Source organism: Falco naumanni, chromosome 1 (assembly GCF_017639655.2).
Source record: "Falco naumanni isolate bFalNau1 chromosome 1, bFalNau1.pat, whole genome shotgun sequence".
Taxonomy (NCBI): domain Eukaryota; kingdom Metazoa; phylum Chordata; class Aves; order Falconiformes; family Falconidae; genus Falco; species Falco naumanni.
Genome location: NC_054054.1, coordinates 63199304 through 63215741, shown reverse-complemented (window position 1 = coordinate 63215741; position 16438 = coordinate 63199304). Strand labels below are relative to the sequence as shown.

Genomic DNA, 16438 nt, shown 5'->3' with positions numbered 1-16438 from the left:
CAAACCACAAGCACACAGAAAAATACTTGGGATTTGCTGAAGCTTTCTTCCCTCAAATACTGCAGTCACTCATCTGCCAGCTACTGAGTAAGAAGTGATGAGAACACAGATAAAAGAACACTTCACATATTTATGATATATAAGATTTTGACTCACTGAAAGGATATCATAGTCCCTTGCTGCAGAAAATTTCTTTGATGAAACCACTCCAGTTTTCGGTTCAATGAAGAATTTGCCATGTTCATCACCCTCTTCAATGCTGTAAGAGATCTCTGCATTGGGGCCTTCATCCTTATCTGTAGCAATAACTCGATAGATCGGCTCTCTCCTGGCAGTTCTTTCCCGTTCTGGCTTACCACGCTCTGGAAGTTGGATTTTATAGAACTTTTGCAAGAACTGAGGCTTATTGTCATTCTCATCTAAGACCTTCACAATCACCCGTGCAACTGTTGATTTTGCAGGAATACCGTTGTCTGTTACCGTTACCTGTTTTTATAAAAAAATGATATGGTTAGCACCTAATTCAAACATGGTCCTTCCAACAATGCTCTTTTGAAATCAGATTTTCCTACAACTGCCTACGACAACTGTACAGTGATTCTCTAATTTCAGTTACTTAAAGACCATTGTTTAAAGCTATTTGGTGAACATTTACAAAAGGCACTACCAAAAGTCTATTCAGCTACTATCGTAGTATTTTGATGCTGGATTTATGGCATGTAGGAGTTGACAGATATAGATAAAATATATTTCACTATTTTGCAGCATTGTGACTGAAATAGTAACTTAAGTACAGGAACAGCACACAATTATAGTATCTCTGGTAACATTTTCACTGTAATAATACCTTAATTCAGCCTAGTGTTTCCTTGCAACTTTTCAATTTAACAATTTGATTTCAAACCTCAAAAGACGCAATTCATAAGAACTTAAGTTTCATCATTTGACAGGCCGATGCACTAAAAATCCCCTATATTTCAAGACAAAATCACTATATTGTTTGAAAGACACTGAAAAAATTGCTTTTTAAGACAACACAGAACAATCTATTTCCATGAACTAAATGAAATGGGAAATGAACCAAGTCTACTCTTCCAGCAATAGTCAAAATTTCTCCTAAAAAGCCAAGACATTAGTATGAAATCTTCTATAAAATTAATTATATGACTGATCTGATGTTATTGGCATGGATAGTGAATAAAAATATATTCAGAGTTATGTTTATTTGAAGTCAGAAAATAGGAAAAAATTCTTATCTACTGGAAAAGGATCAAACAGATGGAAAACCAGTTCATTTACAGGAATCATACCTTACTACCTTGACTTTTACCTATTTAATCCCTTATTTGTTAATAAGGGGTTAAATATGAGCCTATATAAACTACTTTAGCATCTATTTCAAAGAAAAAGATAGGGGGCTTATTGTTCCTGCTTCCTGCAAGACCTTGGTTAGGAGAAGAGTTCCAGAATCAGGCCCATCATTTTCTGGCTGTATCCTGCCACTCACATACAAGCTAATGGGCTCAGACAAACCTCAGATATTTTCAAAAGAGTGTTTAGTTTCTATTACACAAAACATTTTTTTTAAAAAAACCAAAACAACAAAACAAATTCTTCACTGATAACAGTATTACCTGCCTCTAGAAGTTTAGCTAAATCTCAGTTTCCGAAGGGGATCTTTTAAAAAACAAATCGGCATTAAAGACAGGGAATAATGATGGGTAAAGACATCTTTTTTTTTCTTTTTTTTTTTTTCCAATCTTTCATGTTCTTTTCCTTTGCTGTTGGGCTGTTTTTTGTTATAGCTGTAAAATTTTAATCCTTGTGTGTCTCAATTTAAAAACAATTTTATGACCCAGTGTAGCACTTTCTCAGTGCTTTTTCTATGGTCTCCCCTTAATTTTCTTTTAATCACTCCCCCCCAACTTAATTTACCTTCCTTATTATTACATAGAAACACACAGGGATGTCTGAGGGTCACCTACGCCAGCTCTACTGTAATCAGAGGAACCAATAAACTGTGGTATGTTAATCTAATTCTATGTGATACTTCTCAAAGCTATAGAGGAATGCATAACATGATTAAAAAAAATCAAACACCCAATGTTTCTAACAAATTATGCAGGAAATATGTTACTGCAGTTTCATTTTGGTTTTGAGTTTTAAAGAAAGAAACAAGTCTTTGCTGGGAGGCAACTGTACAGAACTCAGTCACTACAGTAGCACTGGGAAAACGCAAGGAAGATATATGGTTGGACTCAATGATTTTAAAGGTCTTTTCCATCCTAAATGATTCTGTGATTCTAAGATCAGTGCTGTGGAGGGTGTTAAACAAAAAAATACCCCTTAACCCAAACAAAAACCCCTACACGCCACTGATAAAGAGTATTCCAGTTCCAACAATCCCACCACAACTTGGGGAGAACAAGTGTTTTTCTTCATGAATGTGGGTGGTGAATTCCTTCACTGATTCTTAGGATGCCTTGGGAAATCTGACTCGAAAAAGGTAAGGATTTAAGGATAATATGGCTACAAAATAAAGAAATGAATACCAATGGAAGACTTGACTGAATCCCTGATGAAAAAATGGTTTTACACTGACATGAATGAGAACATGATCAGATACTCTATTTTTGCCCTTTCACATCTATTTTAGGGGAAAAAAACCCCAAACTTAAATACATTTTAAATGTGGTATAACTTGCAAGCATAAACCAAGAAATATCACAGCGAAACACATGAACTGCAACATGAAATGCAAATTGCATGCTCACCTCTAACAGATGGTAGGATTTCCACATACATGAATATCTGTTCCCTTCAGTACTTGTAATAGAACACCACCACATATCTTTCAGTTCAAAGAAAACCAAAAAAAACCCCAAAAAATCAAAACACATCCCAAAAGAGGAAAGAGGAAATTCCAAATGGTACAGAATAATTTGTCTGTTAATATAAAATTAGAAGTGCCCTGAGCAAGCAGATAAAAAAATGGCAAACTGGAGGAAAATCTAGTTTTGTTTGAATCCAGCATCAGTTTTGAAGGCATTACTGACATAACAAGCAGATATGAAAGAATAACATGAAGCTAACTTAAAATAACTGCATAAAAAAAGTACCAATTGCCATTCAGAAAATAGTTACAAGTTGGGAGTAAAAGAATGGAACATATTAATTACTACTATGCAAGCATGAGTGCAATCAAGGATCAAATTTAATAGCAAACAAGGAATAAACCCACCAACCCATCTGGTCAAGATTTCAATGCTCAATTAATTAACCAGATGCTCAGCATTTGGCTCATAACATTTATGCACCATTCTGTGCATTTCTGGGTTTCTTTCCAAACTATTTTCAAAGTTGTAAACATAAAGCCAACAAATGGGAAAACTGCTACTTTGGGACACGTTGTCTGTCAGTATCACGCTGAAGAGTTCTTCCATTGGACACTTCACAGACTTTTATTTAAAACGTTAACAACCAGCTGAGATTCAAAGCGAAGGAAGAATGAAGAAATATAAACAATACCAGCAAGCAATAACCAATATTCCAAATTAAAGAACGATCAGCTTCATCTGCTATCTGTATAGAGAATGCTGAAATCAAGAGGATTTATGTACCATTGTGCAAACTGCAACCTTAAAAAAAACACTGTCAGAGTTCTACACATGTTATCTGTTATAACTTAAGGTTAAATTAGCAGGCATGACTGCTAGCAGACAACTGCCCACAACGTTACACTGCTAGTGTAAGCTCTGGCATAAATTTTGGCCCAGAGCCTGTAGCACGCTGCCACACCATTGCCTAGCTGCAGCCTGAGAATTCGCACAATTTCAAGCACCATTCTCAACAGCCGATTTGGATACAGCCACCTTGTTCCAGGGATATGGTATAAGCAATCAAAACCATACTGTGCCAGGTGGCTTCAAGGTCAGAGAATAACCGCAGCTCATTTTATTTACTGTGTAAATCTAATACAAAAGCCAGCACAATATGCATGGAGTAAAAGTCATGAGATATGGATTTTATAACCAATATACATATCAGTGGTCAAAAAATAAGATATAACTGACATGAAGTGGTTTGGGAAACTGACACAAGCAGATTTAAGGAGGTAATTTCAAAAGAGAATAATATAATGACTTTATAATTTGCAGGAATAACATGTCTAGCACTAAATCAGATTTACCACTTAACTTTTCTACTACTACTACTACTAGAAAAACACTAAAGAGGAAACTCCACTGTACTGCTACTTAGGTGCAAAGTTCTTTGCAAAGCTGACACAGAAATGAAAATAATGATTCAAATATGGTCCAACAGCTGCATTAATCCAGCTTGCAATGCACCAAAGGGATAGAAAAGGGCCAGGAAGACTGCATATACACCGGAGCTCTGCAAAAGGACAACTTGTACTATCAGGGAATACGTTCCCCTCCAAGTCTATGCAGTCCTTGCATTCCTATCAGAAAACTTTTTTACAGATTTCACAAGTTCTTAGTCCAGACTTGCTTCTCTAGTTTTAACATTAGTTTTGCTGGCTCACATTTCAGTCTTTTATCTATCATCCCGGAGGAGAGGCACATTTAAGGTTCCAGACAAATCTAAGTATGTATCACTGTGAGCATTAAGTTTTCACAGCAGGTGAAGTACAATGCTGTCACACTGCATGACAACATGGTGAAACTGGAAGACTCACGGTGGTCTATGTGTTTTAATTTCAAGTTGTTTGCCAATGAGAATAGCCATCACATAAATTCCAGGCAATCAATTAAATGAAGCTAAATAAAATAATTAAGTCATTCATTTCATGCTCTTGGACTCCGACTCTATAATGCATATTTTGCAACTCATCTACTTATGTGATTGATAAACATGTTACCCAGAAAAAATGTCAACTCACAATCTGTCTGTATTCTCAATGTTAATAAAAGATTCTGCACTTGTTTTTCAGAGGTCTATTCAGCAAAATGCAGACTGGAATAGCTATTCCAATAATTACACAGGAAAATCATAAAAAAAAGGAATCACACTCCTTTTAACAGTCATGCCCTTATACTGTTTGAAAGAAAATCTTGGTTTACAGATATAAAAACAAACAAAAAGATTGCCTTCAATCTGTATCTTAACTCTTTTCTTATGGAAAAGTTCCAACACACTGTTTTTATAAGATAGGTAACTTTCTGCATTGTAATATATTGAACATAGAAGTAAACTACTTCTGAAATCTAGTTCTCTAAATTCTTTATATTGTAATCAAGTACTGTAAACTTAACTCTCTGTAAAAGAACAATAAACTTACAATCACTGTTTTTCAGAGAACTAAAGAAATTACTTACCTCCAGTATGTGCTCTCCCTGCTGCTCTCGATCTAGTTTTCTAGATGTGGTTGTAATTAGACCTGTAAATAATAAAATAATAATTAATCAGATCCTTCAAGAAAATAATCTGAATGAAGGTTAGGTTAAACCCATAGTTAATTGAGCCAATCTCAATTTCTTCTTATGGGTCTCTTCTCTTTTTGCAGAATTTATGCTTTTATTAAGGGAAGGGGTGGGGGGTTTCCAATCCTTAAGGGCCATGAAAATATTCTTTGCAATCTGAAAGCTAAGCTGTTGTAGTTCTTAGACATGGTTCAATTTTCCAACACATCTGTTCATGTCATGTTTCTGACAGGAGTAACATGCAATTCACTCACATGAAGTCTTTTTTTTCAGAGGGCGTTTGTATGCCTTATTCAAAGGGTGCTTACACACATTATTTGGATAATTATCAGTTTCTTCAGGAGAAACATCTATTTGTATTTTTAACAACAACAGAAAAAGGATGACCTGAAGAGATGCATTAATGGTGGAAACCAGAGCAATTTGTGTGTGTTGGCTTGATTTGGCAACAACAAGGAGTCAAACAGTTACTGTTGGCAATAGCAGAGAATAAGCGCAAGTTTTTGATTCATGACTGTGTTGCAAGAGTTCAATACTCTTTTGATGCAAGACTAGGAAGGCATGATGAGTTTTGCTTTAAACGAAGAAAGTCAAAGAGTAACAAGTGACAAAACCCCCAGTGAAATGTAAATATGAAAGGATTTTATTTGAATTAATTCTCTCTAACAGCAGGTTCAAAATTTTAACTACTGAATTTCATGAAAAGTAAACTCAGTCAATTCTCAATTACAGTTGAATGTCTTGCTGTGATGGGGTTAACTGTGCCATGGATGCAGGCACAGGAGATAACTACTTCTTTGCTGCACAAAAGCTGTTAACTTGTTTGCATGAACAAGTTGGCCCCACAAACACCATCACTGTGTTCACAAGGCACTGAGCCTGTGCTAGTAAATCCTGCTACAACAAACTTGGCTTTTCATGGAGCAAACACCAAGATCTGGATTTGCCCAGATTAACCCACTACTGGCCAAAGCATCCCATATTCTCTGCAGCAAGAGTCCAGTATATGCTATATACAGAAGACACTACAATGTCACAAGACCTTTCCACTAACTGTCCCAGCTTGTCACAGTGACAGAAAAGCACTAACATCTTGATCTTTAATTGTGAAACTGAAAAACTGGGAAGCAATTACCCAATTATGGACAAAATAGAGAGCAAAACACAGGCCACACACTTATTGTTCCTTTTCCCAACTGTAGTGTAAGCTTTTTATTAATAAGACCTCTTATAAGCAAAATTAAAATCCATGTATAAAGTTTCCAAGGTTGATCTGCTACAACAAAACCCCTTCAGTTTTGTCTCACAGTTGATAGAAATAGAACAAGTAAGATGAGCAATAAAGACTTCAATTTCACTTAAAAAAGAAAGGTCAATAGAGAAGTGTAGTGTATGTCATCAGTGCACAGCTACTCAATGCTTCTATGAAAATACAGTTGTAGTCTACATATACCTACAAAATAGAGAGCCTGTACTAAATATTATGAACAAAACCAGTATAAGGCAATATTACAGCTGTCATGCTCAAAAAACTGTTCTTCAAAAGATAGATAGTGCAAATAATGGCTGTTTCAATTACAGGCAAAACTGCACTTGTTTTTCCAGCAATTTGGTTTGTCATTGCACCAATATATTATATAACTAGTATTCTAGACATAAAGGTCTAAAAACTTTCTTTTTTATCTTTTTATGCTTTTACAACACATAGAATATATGTATGTTATTGTTAAAGTACATTTTTTGGCATTATGAAGTAATTGCCCTTAATTACAAAGAAAATGGAAATAAAAATTAAAAGAAAAAAAGACAAGGAATAAGCAGTTACTTTAGTACTGTGAATTTGGGGATTGGCAGGGAGAAAGGATGTGACAACTTTATTAACCTCCTTGAGGGTAATATCTTCCAATAGAGATTACAGAGCTGTGAACAATGACAACTGAAAATATTTATTGTCACAGTCTAAACAAAGCTTTCTCCTAACTGCCTGGCCGATCAAGCCAGACCTTTACTTTTCACAGGCTCTGTGGGGAAACTGGAAGTGAACAAATGGCAGAACCAACGCCTCATCTACTTCCCTTCAGCAAAGGGACATGTAGGTGACTTCAAAGAAACACGTGCTCTCCTAAATACCTCTCTTTCTATGAGCACCTCTGGAGAAAGCCAGCACAAACCCTCCCATGAAGCATTAATTCCCTGAGACTCACCACAGCTGCAAGGGAAAAGGGTAAATTTCAGCACAGCTGCTAAAGGAGTTGGCTGTTGAATAGCTGGGTTGAAGATGGGGAAGATCTCAAAAAGTACAGGAAGAATAAAGTAATTCCAGCAGAAAAATCTCATTATGTTTGCATTTCTTTGAATACTCAATACTCAGTCTATACAAGGGCACGTAGTGGTAGGACAAGAAGTAATGGTTTTAAGCTGAAAGAGGATAGATTTAGATTAGATACTGGGAAGAAATTCTTTCCTGTGAGGGTGGTGAGGCACAGGAACAGGTTGCCCAGAGCAGCTGTGGATGCCCCATCCCTGGCAGTGTTCCAGGCCAGGCTGGATGGGGCTTCGAGCAACCTGGTCTAGTGGAAGGTGTCCCTGCCCATGGCAGGGGGGTTGGAACTAGGTGATCTTTAAGGTTGCTTCCAACCTAAAGCATTCCATAACTTTATCATTCCATCTCTCACAGCTGCAGCAAGTACAGAATTGTTAACACATGAAAGCAGGAAGATGGCACCTTTCAACAGTTTCCTATCCAATTTTTCCCAATCAAGAGCCTTAAGAGCCACCACTAACCCCAAACAGTTCTGCTGCAAGCACTCCAGACAAAATTCTACCATATACCACTACTCTATGTATTACATTTTGTTGAACAAAGTCCAATTCCAGATGTAACTTCTGTTAATAAAGTTGGCCAATAGAACTCAAACAGGTAAGCAGAAAAATATCCAGTAAGCACAAATGTATATGCTTTGATCTGTCAAAAACTCCAGTCTTTTCAACCAAGCATGCCACACTTCTGTTAAAACATGTCAGACCAATAACAGAAGGGTTTAGTCTTCACCATATATATCCTGTATATTCAGCAGAAGCTAACTGCCAGCAAAGGAAATGTAACACTTCTTGATTTAGAACTGCATACACATGCATGACATTCTTTTTATTTAACTCTTTACTGCTAGCCACTTACCTAAGTAAAAATTTAGCTTCAGTGAAGTGTTTCACTACAGCTTAAGACTGTAAAAGGTTTATTATGGCAATCACTAAGTTTTTCCCATTTTTTCAAGTTTTTCTATATTATAAAACACTTAATACTGCACCAAAAATTTTCACCAGTTTTTGAAGAGTTTTTCTGAATTAGGGCCATAATAATAAGGTCGAGTGTTCCTATGCAGCGTGGCTTTTGTGACTGCCCATTAAGAAGCCTGGGGAGAACCTTAGGACCTAATATAAGCCATCTCCCTGCAACAAGAGCCATCACTTTCTACTGAAAACAATTAAGTTCTCAAACTTTTTATACTGAGCTCCCCCTCTTCTGTAACCTTTGCCATGCCCCTCCCTCTATAGAAATAAATGAATAACCACACCTTTATATTTGTATATAACCACACAAAGTTCGTTAATATTAATTCCACGCTACTAGCTATCTTTATAGCATGGATTGTCTCAGCAATGAAAGAAACAGCATCAGAAAAAGTGGTCTTTTCAAGGGAAGGAGGAAGGCTCAAAATTTTTGTCTTGCTTGTATATATCATTTATTCCCTTCTACAGGCACACCTACAAGTGCATACATTTGTGCTTTCAGAAACATACAGCCTTTCCAACTGCACATTCAGCTTGAGACGATGAAGATTCCGGAGCTGTATGGGAGTTTGGCTGTTAGCCAAAGCTAACCCACCACAACCCAAAAAACTGAAACAGATGCCAAGTCTACTAAGCTGCCTCTGATGAGTCTGACCTGATAGGCTTGATTTGAATGTAGTATAATACTATTTGAATTGTAGTGTCTGAGAAGAAATACAGTTTCTCTGATCTTTGAATGCACGGGCACTGAAGGTTTTAAGAAATGTGGAACGCAGCTACCACATTTTTTATCACCAACTTCAACAGTGACATGACATTGCAATTAAGTATAAGGGACATCACATTTTGTTGATGAGATTTTTGTCTTCTGTGTTGAATGTAAACTATAACCAGTCAGCAGAAATGATTTCTCTGGATTGCATTAGTGCAACTCCATCAGTTTAAATCTTTAGATCAATTTATTTATAATATTTTATTATTTAAGGTCTTGTTCTCCCACTTCAACCTCAAAATGACCAATTACTAATGAATGTTAAAAACAATTATCTTTGTATTTTCTTTACAGAGTCTTAATATATAAGTCAGTTTAATACTCGAAGAAAGTAAGGATTTAAAACTCACATGTAGCTGTAATGATAATCTAGTTTGACTACTGCATTAACACAACCCTAAAGCACTGGGCAAATTACAGCATACATTCTGTAAGTGGAAGACCAATTATGTCTTTTCAAGTGATAAAGATGCTGTCACACCTCAAGGCAGGATTCCTACTAATCTTCCTCATTTAAGAAATACTGCATTATATCCAATTCAAGACAGCTTTCCCTTCTAGACAGACGAACAGATCCTTCTTTTGTCTGATAGACTAGTAAGCCCACTGTAATCAGCAGTTTCCTTCTCATGAAAGTACTTACTGCGATCAGGTCATGTCTTGGACATGTCTGATAATAAAGTGAGCAATAAAGTCCCACTGTCAGGAAGATGTCTTACGACATTGTTTTAAACTGCTTCAGTATCTCAACCCTTTCTGAAATATGGACAACATGACAAGCACAATAATCCATGATTGTTTCATCACTGCCACAAAAAGATGACTTTTTCAGTCCTCTTTCTTTCAACTGATTTCAGGTTAACTATGATTTCCACCTAACTTTACACTCTGTGACCATCAGAAACAGCCCATATCTCCTTTCCAAAGATGTTAGGATAAGCTTTTTGGCAAAACTGTAGTCAAATCTTGTCTCCTAAGCCAAGACAAGGTTTCACAACCAAAGTAAATAAACAGGTTAATAAAAACAGGTCAATGAAGAGTAATAGCAAAAGGATTTAAGAACAGATTTCAGCTTTGCAGCTGACAGAACATAAAGTCCATGTCTTACCAGTCATGTATAGATAATGATTATAAGCTAGGCAATATCACCATGAAGGCAGGCCGCTGAGTTAAAAACCAAACAAGATCATAGACCATCCAGCTATTGTACTGGAGAAAGCATATCATAAAGGAACTGAACAGCTTTGGTTTACATAGTCCTAACTAAAGATAGTTCTTTAGCAGTTTGACTTGCTTTTCATTCCTAAACTATTGCTTGTCCCAAGCACCTTAATAGCTCTCAGTAAAACCAGCAACATAATTACCACCAGTAATTTCCAAGTGCTGAAAATATGATTGTAAACATAGTAGTCCCAAAAGAAACCAGCAATATCATTTACAAGCACATTAAATGGCTGCAAATACCTCTTTTGTTCAAGTAGAATATTTAAAACCAATCATTTCTTTTCTTTCAATAAAGACTAAAAATGATACCACTTTTCAAGGGAAATCAAACGCCCAGGTTCCTCTTTCCACTCTTAGCTGACTACCCTACCCGTTAGCTAGAGTTGTGTTTTTGCTTGCTTGTTCTCTCTAGCCTCTTGAATCTTACCTTTTTCGCTACACAGTTGTTTAGGTAGAACACAAGATGACTTCTGTATAGCACAGTTTACAGCCTGTAGCTTAGCAGACTTCTCTAGGCAGTTTAAATCCACTTTTGGGACTCAAGGAGTAGTTTTCCACTCCACGTATGAACTTTCTGATCAGGGTATTTTACAAAAATGAGTTACACTACCCTATAAATAGTTTTAGAAAAATTAAAAGGTAGATCAACTGCAGTACACTGCGCTGAAATCAGTGTTCCCTTTCTGTTAAGTATAGCACGATTGCACTCAACTAGTGAAGTCTTGCACAGCTTTGGTGCCTTTCCCCCTTCACTTCCCATCTGCGGCAGTCCGGGCAAAAGCCAGCAGGACATTCTCACAGTGTACAGGCACCTAGGTAAACTCCAGACCGAAAGGTCTAAAACGCTTCGTAGAACTACACACTATTTGCTCTTCAGAACACCTTTTCTTTTTATTTAGGCACTTCCTTATTCCTGTTTCAGATGCTGATGCATATGCTCTGGATTTCATCGACAACCCTCCCCCCCCCCCCCCCCCCCCCCCCTTTTTGGCACATTTATCCCAGCTGAATAAATATCTTGCCCTTTGAATGGTACTCCACCAAAAAGAAAGTAATAATTGAGATCTCAGTCCCACCCAAGCCAGGATTACATCAAATAAGGGATAACCAGCCTAGTCCATAGGGACATGCTTTTGTCAGCACATCAGACATTTATTGAAGTACAGTAATATCTGTGTTTATGAGTTTGTTCCTTGTTGCCAAGAGAAACTGTAAGCTTTGTATATGAGGTCAAAAAGTTACTCAATCCTGTGGCTGATAATTCATACCAGTCACTACGTTAATCAGCAATCAGGCAACTTAACTACTCAGTCCTACTACTACGAAGCGTTAGTGCAAGGTGCACATCTGAAGTTGAGTCACATCCCTAAACAACTTTAACAGCATACAGATACAAAGACCTGCAATTTGCTGATCAGAGAACTCATTAATCATTTTAATGATTGCAAGCAGGGAGCAAAGACAAGCAACCCACCAAAGATTATTAACGTATGGTATAAGGAGGAAAAACACTTCATATAAACAATTAAGTCATCCAATCCAATAAACACTGTCAAGCTTCAATTTCAACTAGATTTCAAATGAAGTATAAAATCTGTGTTTAGTGATCGAACAACTATAGAAAATTTCTCAAATGTATCCTACAAAAGTAAACCATGTAGTTTTGTATAGTCTTAATCAGTCACAGAGTACACTATTTCCAGTCTGGGTTTACCAAGACAGTGGCGTAACTGCTTCTGCAGTAATTCTTTTACTAGTAAAACTATTTGGGGAATAATGAAAAGAAAGATATAAATAATCACATGTGCTCAAACAGCTATACTAGAAAAATAAACCTAAGTCTAAGATCCTGTTTTCTCAGTGCTTGAAAGCATTTAGGGTACGTCCAGTTTCACTGACAATCATATTCTTTTGGTAGTTTGTTTTTCTCATACATAAGATAAAAAACATAAATGTAAGTCATAAGCAGTATAAAATGAGATCAGACATGCAAAAAAGGTACTTAAATAATAAAAGAATAGCTAAAATAATTTTGAATAGCAAATAAAACAAAACCTAAGTTTGACTATTGAAAGGAAACTAAGTGATGATAAATTTCCTGTAGAATGAACTTTGATCTTACTATCAACAGAACACTAAAAATTTCTGTTACCGCTTCGCTTACTTTGCAAAAAAATCCTTGCCTTCAGCACCATCTGGTATACTTAAAGCCACACCAATTCAAAGCTCAAATGCCTTCAGTAATCAACTGTAAGTAACCTGATCTTCACCACTCACCTTTATTATCTCACTTTGAGACATACCATCTTCAATAATTAAGTACAGAATTATAGCCATAAAATCTCATACCTTGAAAGATCTTTTCAGACCTGACATAATCTTACTGCATTTATAATGCCTGAACAAATACAGAAACATCGCACTCCTTTCCAAACTTGGCGCTTTTTTACCCCCCTAAACAAAGGAAATGCATTTTTCGTATTACAGTAGCCAGCACTGCGTTGTTAATACGTTTCAAGAGAACTCATGACCAGTTGAGAGAATTATTTCAGATTGATTATTAATGCATTGAGGTTAGTTTTGAGGCAATTCCTCTGCTGCAGACATTTTACAATTTCATTGTTATTCTCCCATAAAACTATTGCAACACACATGTGGATTAAAGACCACTGACAAATTCACAGAGAAAGAAATGGTCCCTAGAATTTAGAGCAGGTTTCCATGTTGGCTACTGTCTTGACGTCAAAATTGCTTTTATGCAATTCAACTGTTTTTATTAACACTGGTTTTTAGTCACAAAACAGTGTTTTGGTTGCAATTACAGCATTTAACTAATGGCAGCACTGGTTGAGAACGACTGAGTAACATGAAAAATTATTGAACTCATTTTGGCATTTCATAAAACTCTACAAACAGGAAAATGTATTATGGCGAAGAGTAGAAAGTTTGACGCTACTTGTTTGGTTGTTTTGGGATTTTTTTTGGCAAAGTATGAGAACAGCTGTTTAAAACATTTTGATACATTACAGTGATACGTTCTAAGTGAAATGAGAAATTAAAATGTCTAGTTTAAGTTTCTTAGTATTTAGCATATTATAATAAGGAAGAATCTTTTGGAAAAAGTTTCCAAATAATCAATACAGATGCCAGGAAACTGAACAGAAGTACTAGTTTTAAATGTGGTCTCTTCTTCTTGTAACAACCTTGGAAGCAAAACTGTAAAGGGAGGGTTTTGATCTCAGTTATCTTAGCACATCTAAGACTCCATCTACACAAAGACAAATGAGACCACCCACTGGATCTAAACACGTACAGGTCACAAAATACCACCAGCACAAAACAGAAGTCTTTCATACTTAGAAGTGGCTCATAATTCCATTACAATGCCATACTATTGATGCCAAAAAATCCCCCCAGAACAGAACAAGGGAGTAAGCAGCCACACAAAATACAGCTTAATATTGAAAATGGTCATTTTATATATAGATAAAATTATTAATGAAAGACACTAATCTGAGAAAGTCACAATTTTTTATTTAACTAATATTATATTTTGAAATATAAAAGTGTGACTGTTTTTTAATTAACTGATTTGTAGAGAACGGATACAAAACTAGCTACCTGATTCTTATGGACAAAATCCATTCCCTCCGAATTTTGAAGGTAGGGCTTAAGGAAAGGGAAAATTCAGCTTACAAATGTTCATCACCATGTATGTCTATATGGTTTATTTATTTTTTATTGATTCAAACAATGAGGATTTCCTTAAGAAAGCTCATCAGTTGCAAGAGATGGCTGGTCTTCCTTTATCAACTTCAGGACTAGCCATCCAATTTGAAAATAGTCTTCTGAATTTGAAGACAGACAAGTTCAAGAATATGTCTCCTTAAAAAGCCAACAAATAGAACTGTATTTCTATTTTTGAAGCACAAAGTTTCTGAAAGACTAGAAGAGGAATTAAAAATGTGATCTGGCACACCCTCTTTCAACATTTATCACAACACCGACACTGGATGTAAAATTTTTTATCTAGGAACTGAGGCAGGAACTAAGAGCAGCATGCCAGAAAAAACCAAACATCATATGACCTAACACTATGAATAAAACCAACTTCTTTAAAAAAAAAGAAAAAAAAAAAAAAAACACCAAACACAAAACAAAACCAAAACCCAAACTACTTTATTCCAGTGTTACCTGTATATGGCTAAACTAGGTACAGATAAGAAGTTTCAGCTATTTCAGGGTTCTGGGCAGTCTTAAACCTATAAATAACTTTCTTGGAATTTTCTTCAGTTACTCATTTAAACCTTTCCTATGAAACAGAAGTTGAGGCAACAGCGTAACAACTCTGTTACATACAATTGTCCTTACTATCTTTCTCTTCTTTGATGTTATGAATGGTTTATGGATGACACATGTATTTACAAAAGTACTGAGAAAAACCACTGAAGAGACACTAAGAATATTAGGGTGTTTCCAACACCATTACAGGCTTTATTTCGACATCCCCTAACTCCCTATACATCTGAACCCTAAAAAAGTAGTTTCTAAGTGAGAATTTGGAGATTTATATAATGCTGCTGCCCTCTCCCCCCCACCCCCCTTGTTTTACCGGCATGTTGCTTCTTATATTTAGAAGACACAATACTAGTAGAACAAGTCTGGAATGCACTACAGTCTTTCATCTACTGATTTAAAAGGAACTGCTTTTGTAACTGAACGATATGTAAAGACCTCCATGCAACACTAATGACAGAGATGATTACATAAACTGCTTCCAAAGGTGGTCTCAACTCTCAGAAAAGCTGAAAAATTTTACAGCTGACTCCTAGTTAGCCTTTGACTGTGACTCCACTGTGGATTTTTCAGATAGAAAAATATGTTACTACATGTAGAACTGTATTTTTGCTGGGATTGATCTTTTCTTTTTATCACTCAAAACCCAAGCCAAGCTAGATGTGAATCTGGGCACTCATTCTGAGTAATCTTCTCTTAATAGGAAATGAATCAATACTAATGTTATAGTGTTGCTATAAACACAGACTCCATTAAGTCACACTACTCAGAGTGCCTATCAAGGAAAGACTAGTATCTTTAAAAGCCTGTGTGAAGGTGGTACTATGCAAGTGGCTCATAATAGTATCTGATCACCATCTCTTCCCTGGCTAGAATTGTCATTTCACATGTTATATATTCCAGCTCAAAAGAACATACACTACGTCTGCATGTCTGCATCACTATTTCTGCATCAGAATATGGGAAAACTGTAAAAAGGCCTCACTTTGTTTTGAACTCCTGTTTCACAATACAGATCATGCAGAGTATGACCTGAAGTTTTTATGTAGTTCCAGGGACAGAAAAAGGAGAAGGGAAGGACTGCTGTGTTTTCTGTTTATTTTCCCATTTCTCTTTTTCCAAGGAGAGGTAAGAAAATAAACAAATAAAGCCCCAACACCTCCACCGAAAATATAAAAGAAGTGGTCTCTACATAAATGCTTGCAAATAGTTTTTAAAATAGCTGTCTATATTATAGCAAATCTTCTGTCTTTTCAAGTTCTAAATCCCTAAATATTCTAGAGTGGATGTGAAGATGTTACTAGAAATTTCATAGATAGGAACTTGTTCCCAGTTCCAAAAACGACCAGGTTGAAAAATACTAGACTAACAGCACTTTAAGTGCTTTAAATGGTATTTATGAAGGAAAATA

The 16438-nt window shown here is 36.1% G+C and overlaps 1 protein-coding gene across 6 annotated transcripts in view; it reads right to left on the bottom strand.

The window, feature by feature from the left end:
- Nucleotides 1–16438, bottom strand: part of FAT1 (FAT atypical cadherin 1) — a 112143-nt gene that overhangs the window by 49187 nt on the left and 46518 nt on the right. For all 6 annotated transcript variants that reach the window (XM_040596880.1, XM_040596870.1, XM_040596899.1 and 3 more), the window contains exons 4-5: nt 5340–5401; nt 157–486 (exon numbers count right to left, since the gene is read on the bottom strand). In XM_040596880.1, the coding sequence (XP_040452814.1) occupies nt 157–486; nt 5340–5401 (392 nt within the window). The remainder of the gene's footprint in view (nt 1–156; nt 487–5339; nt 5402–16438) is intronic.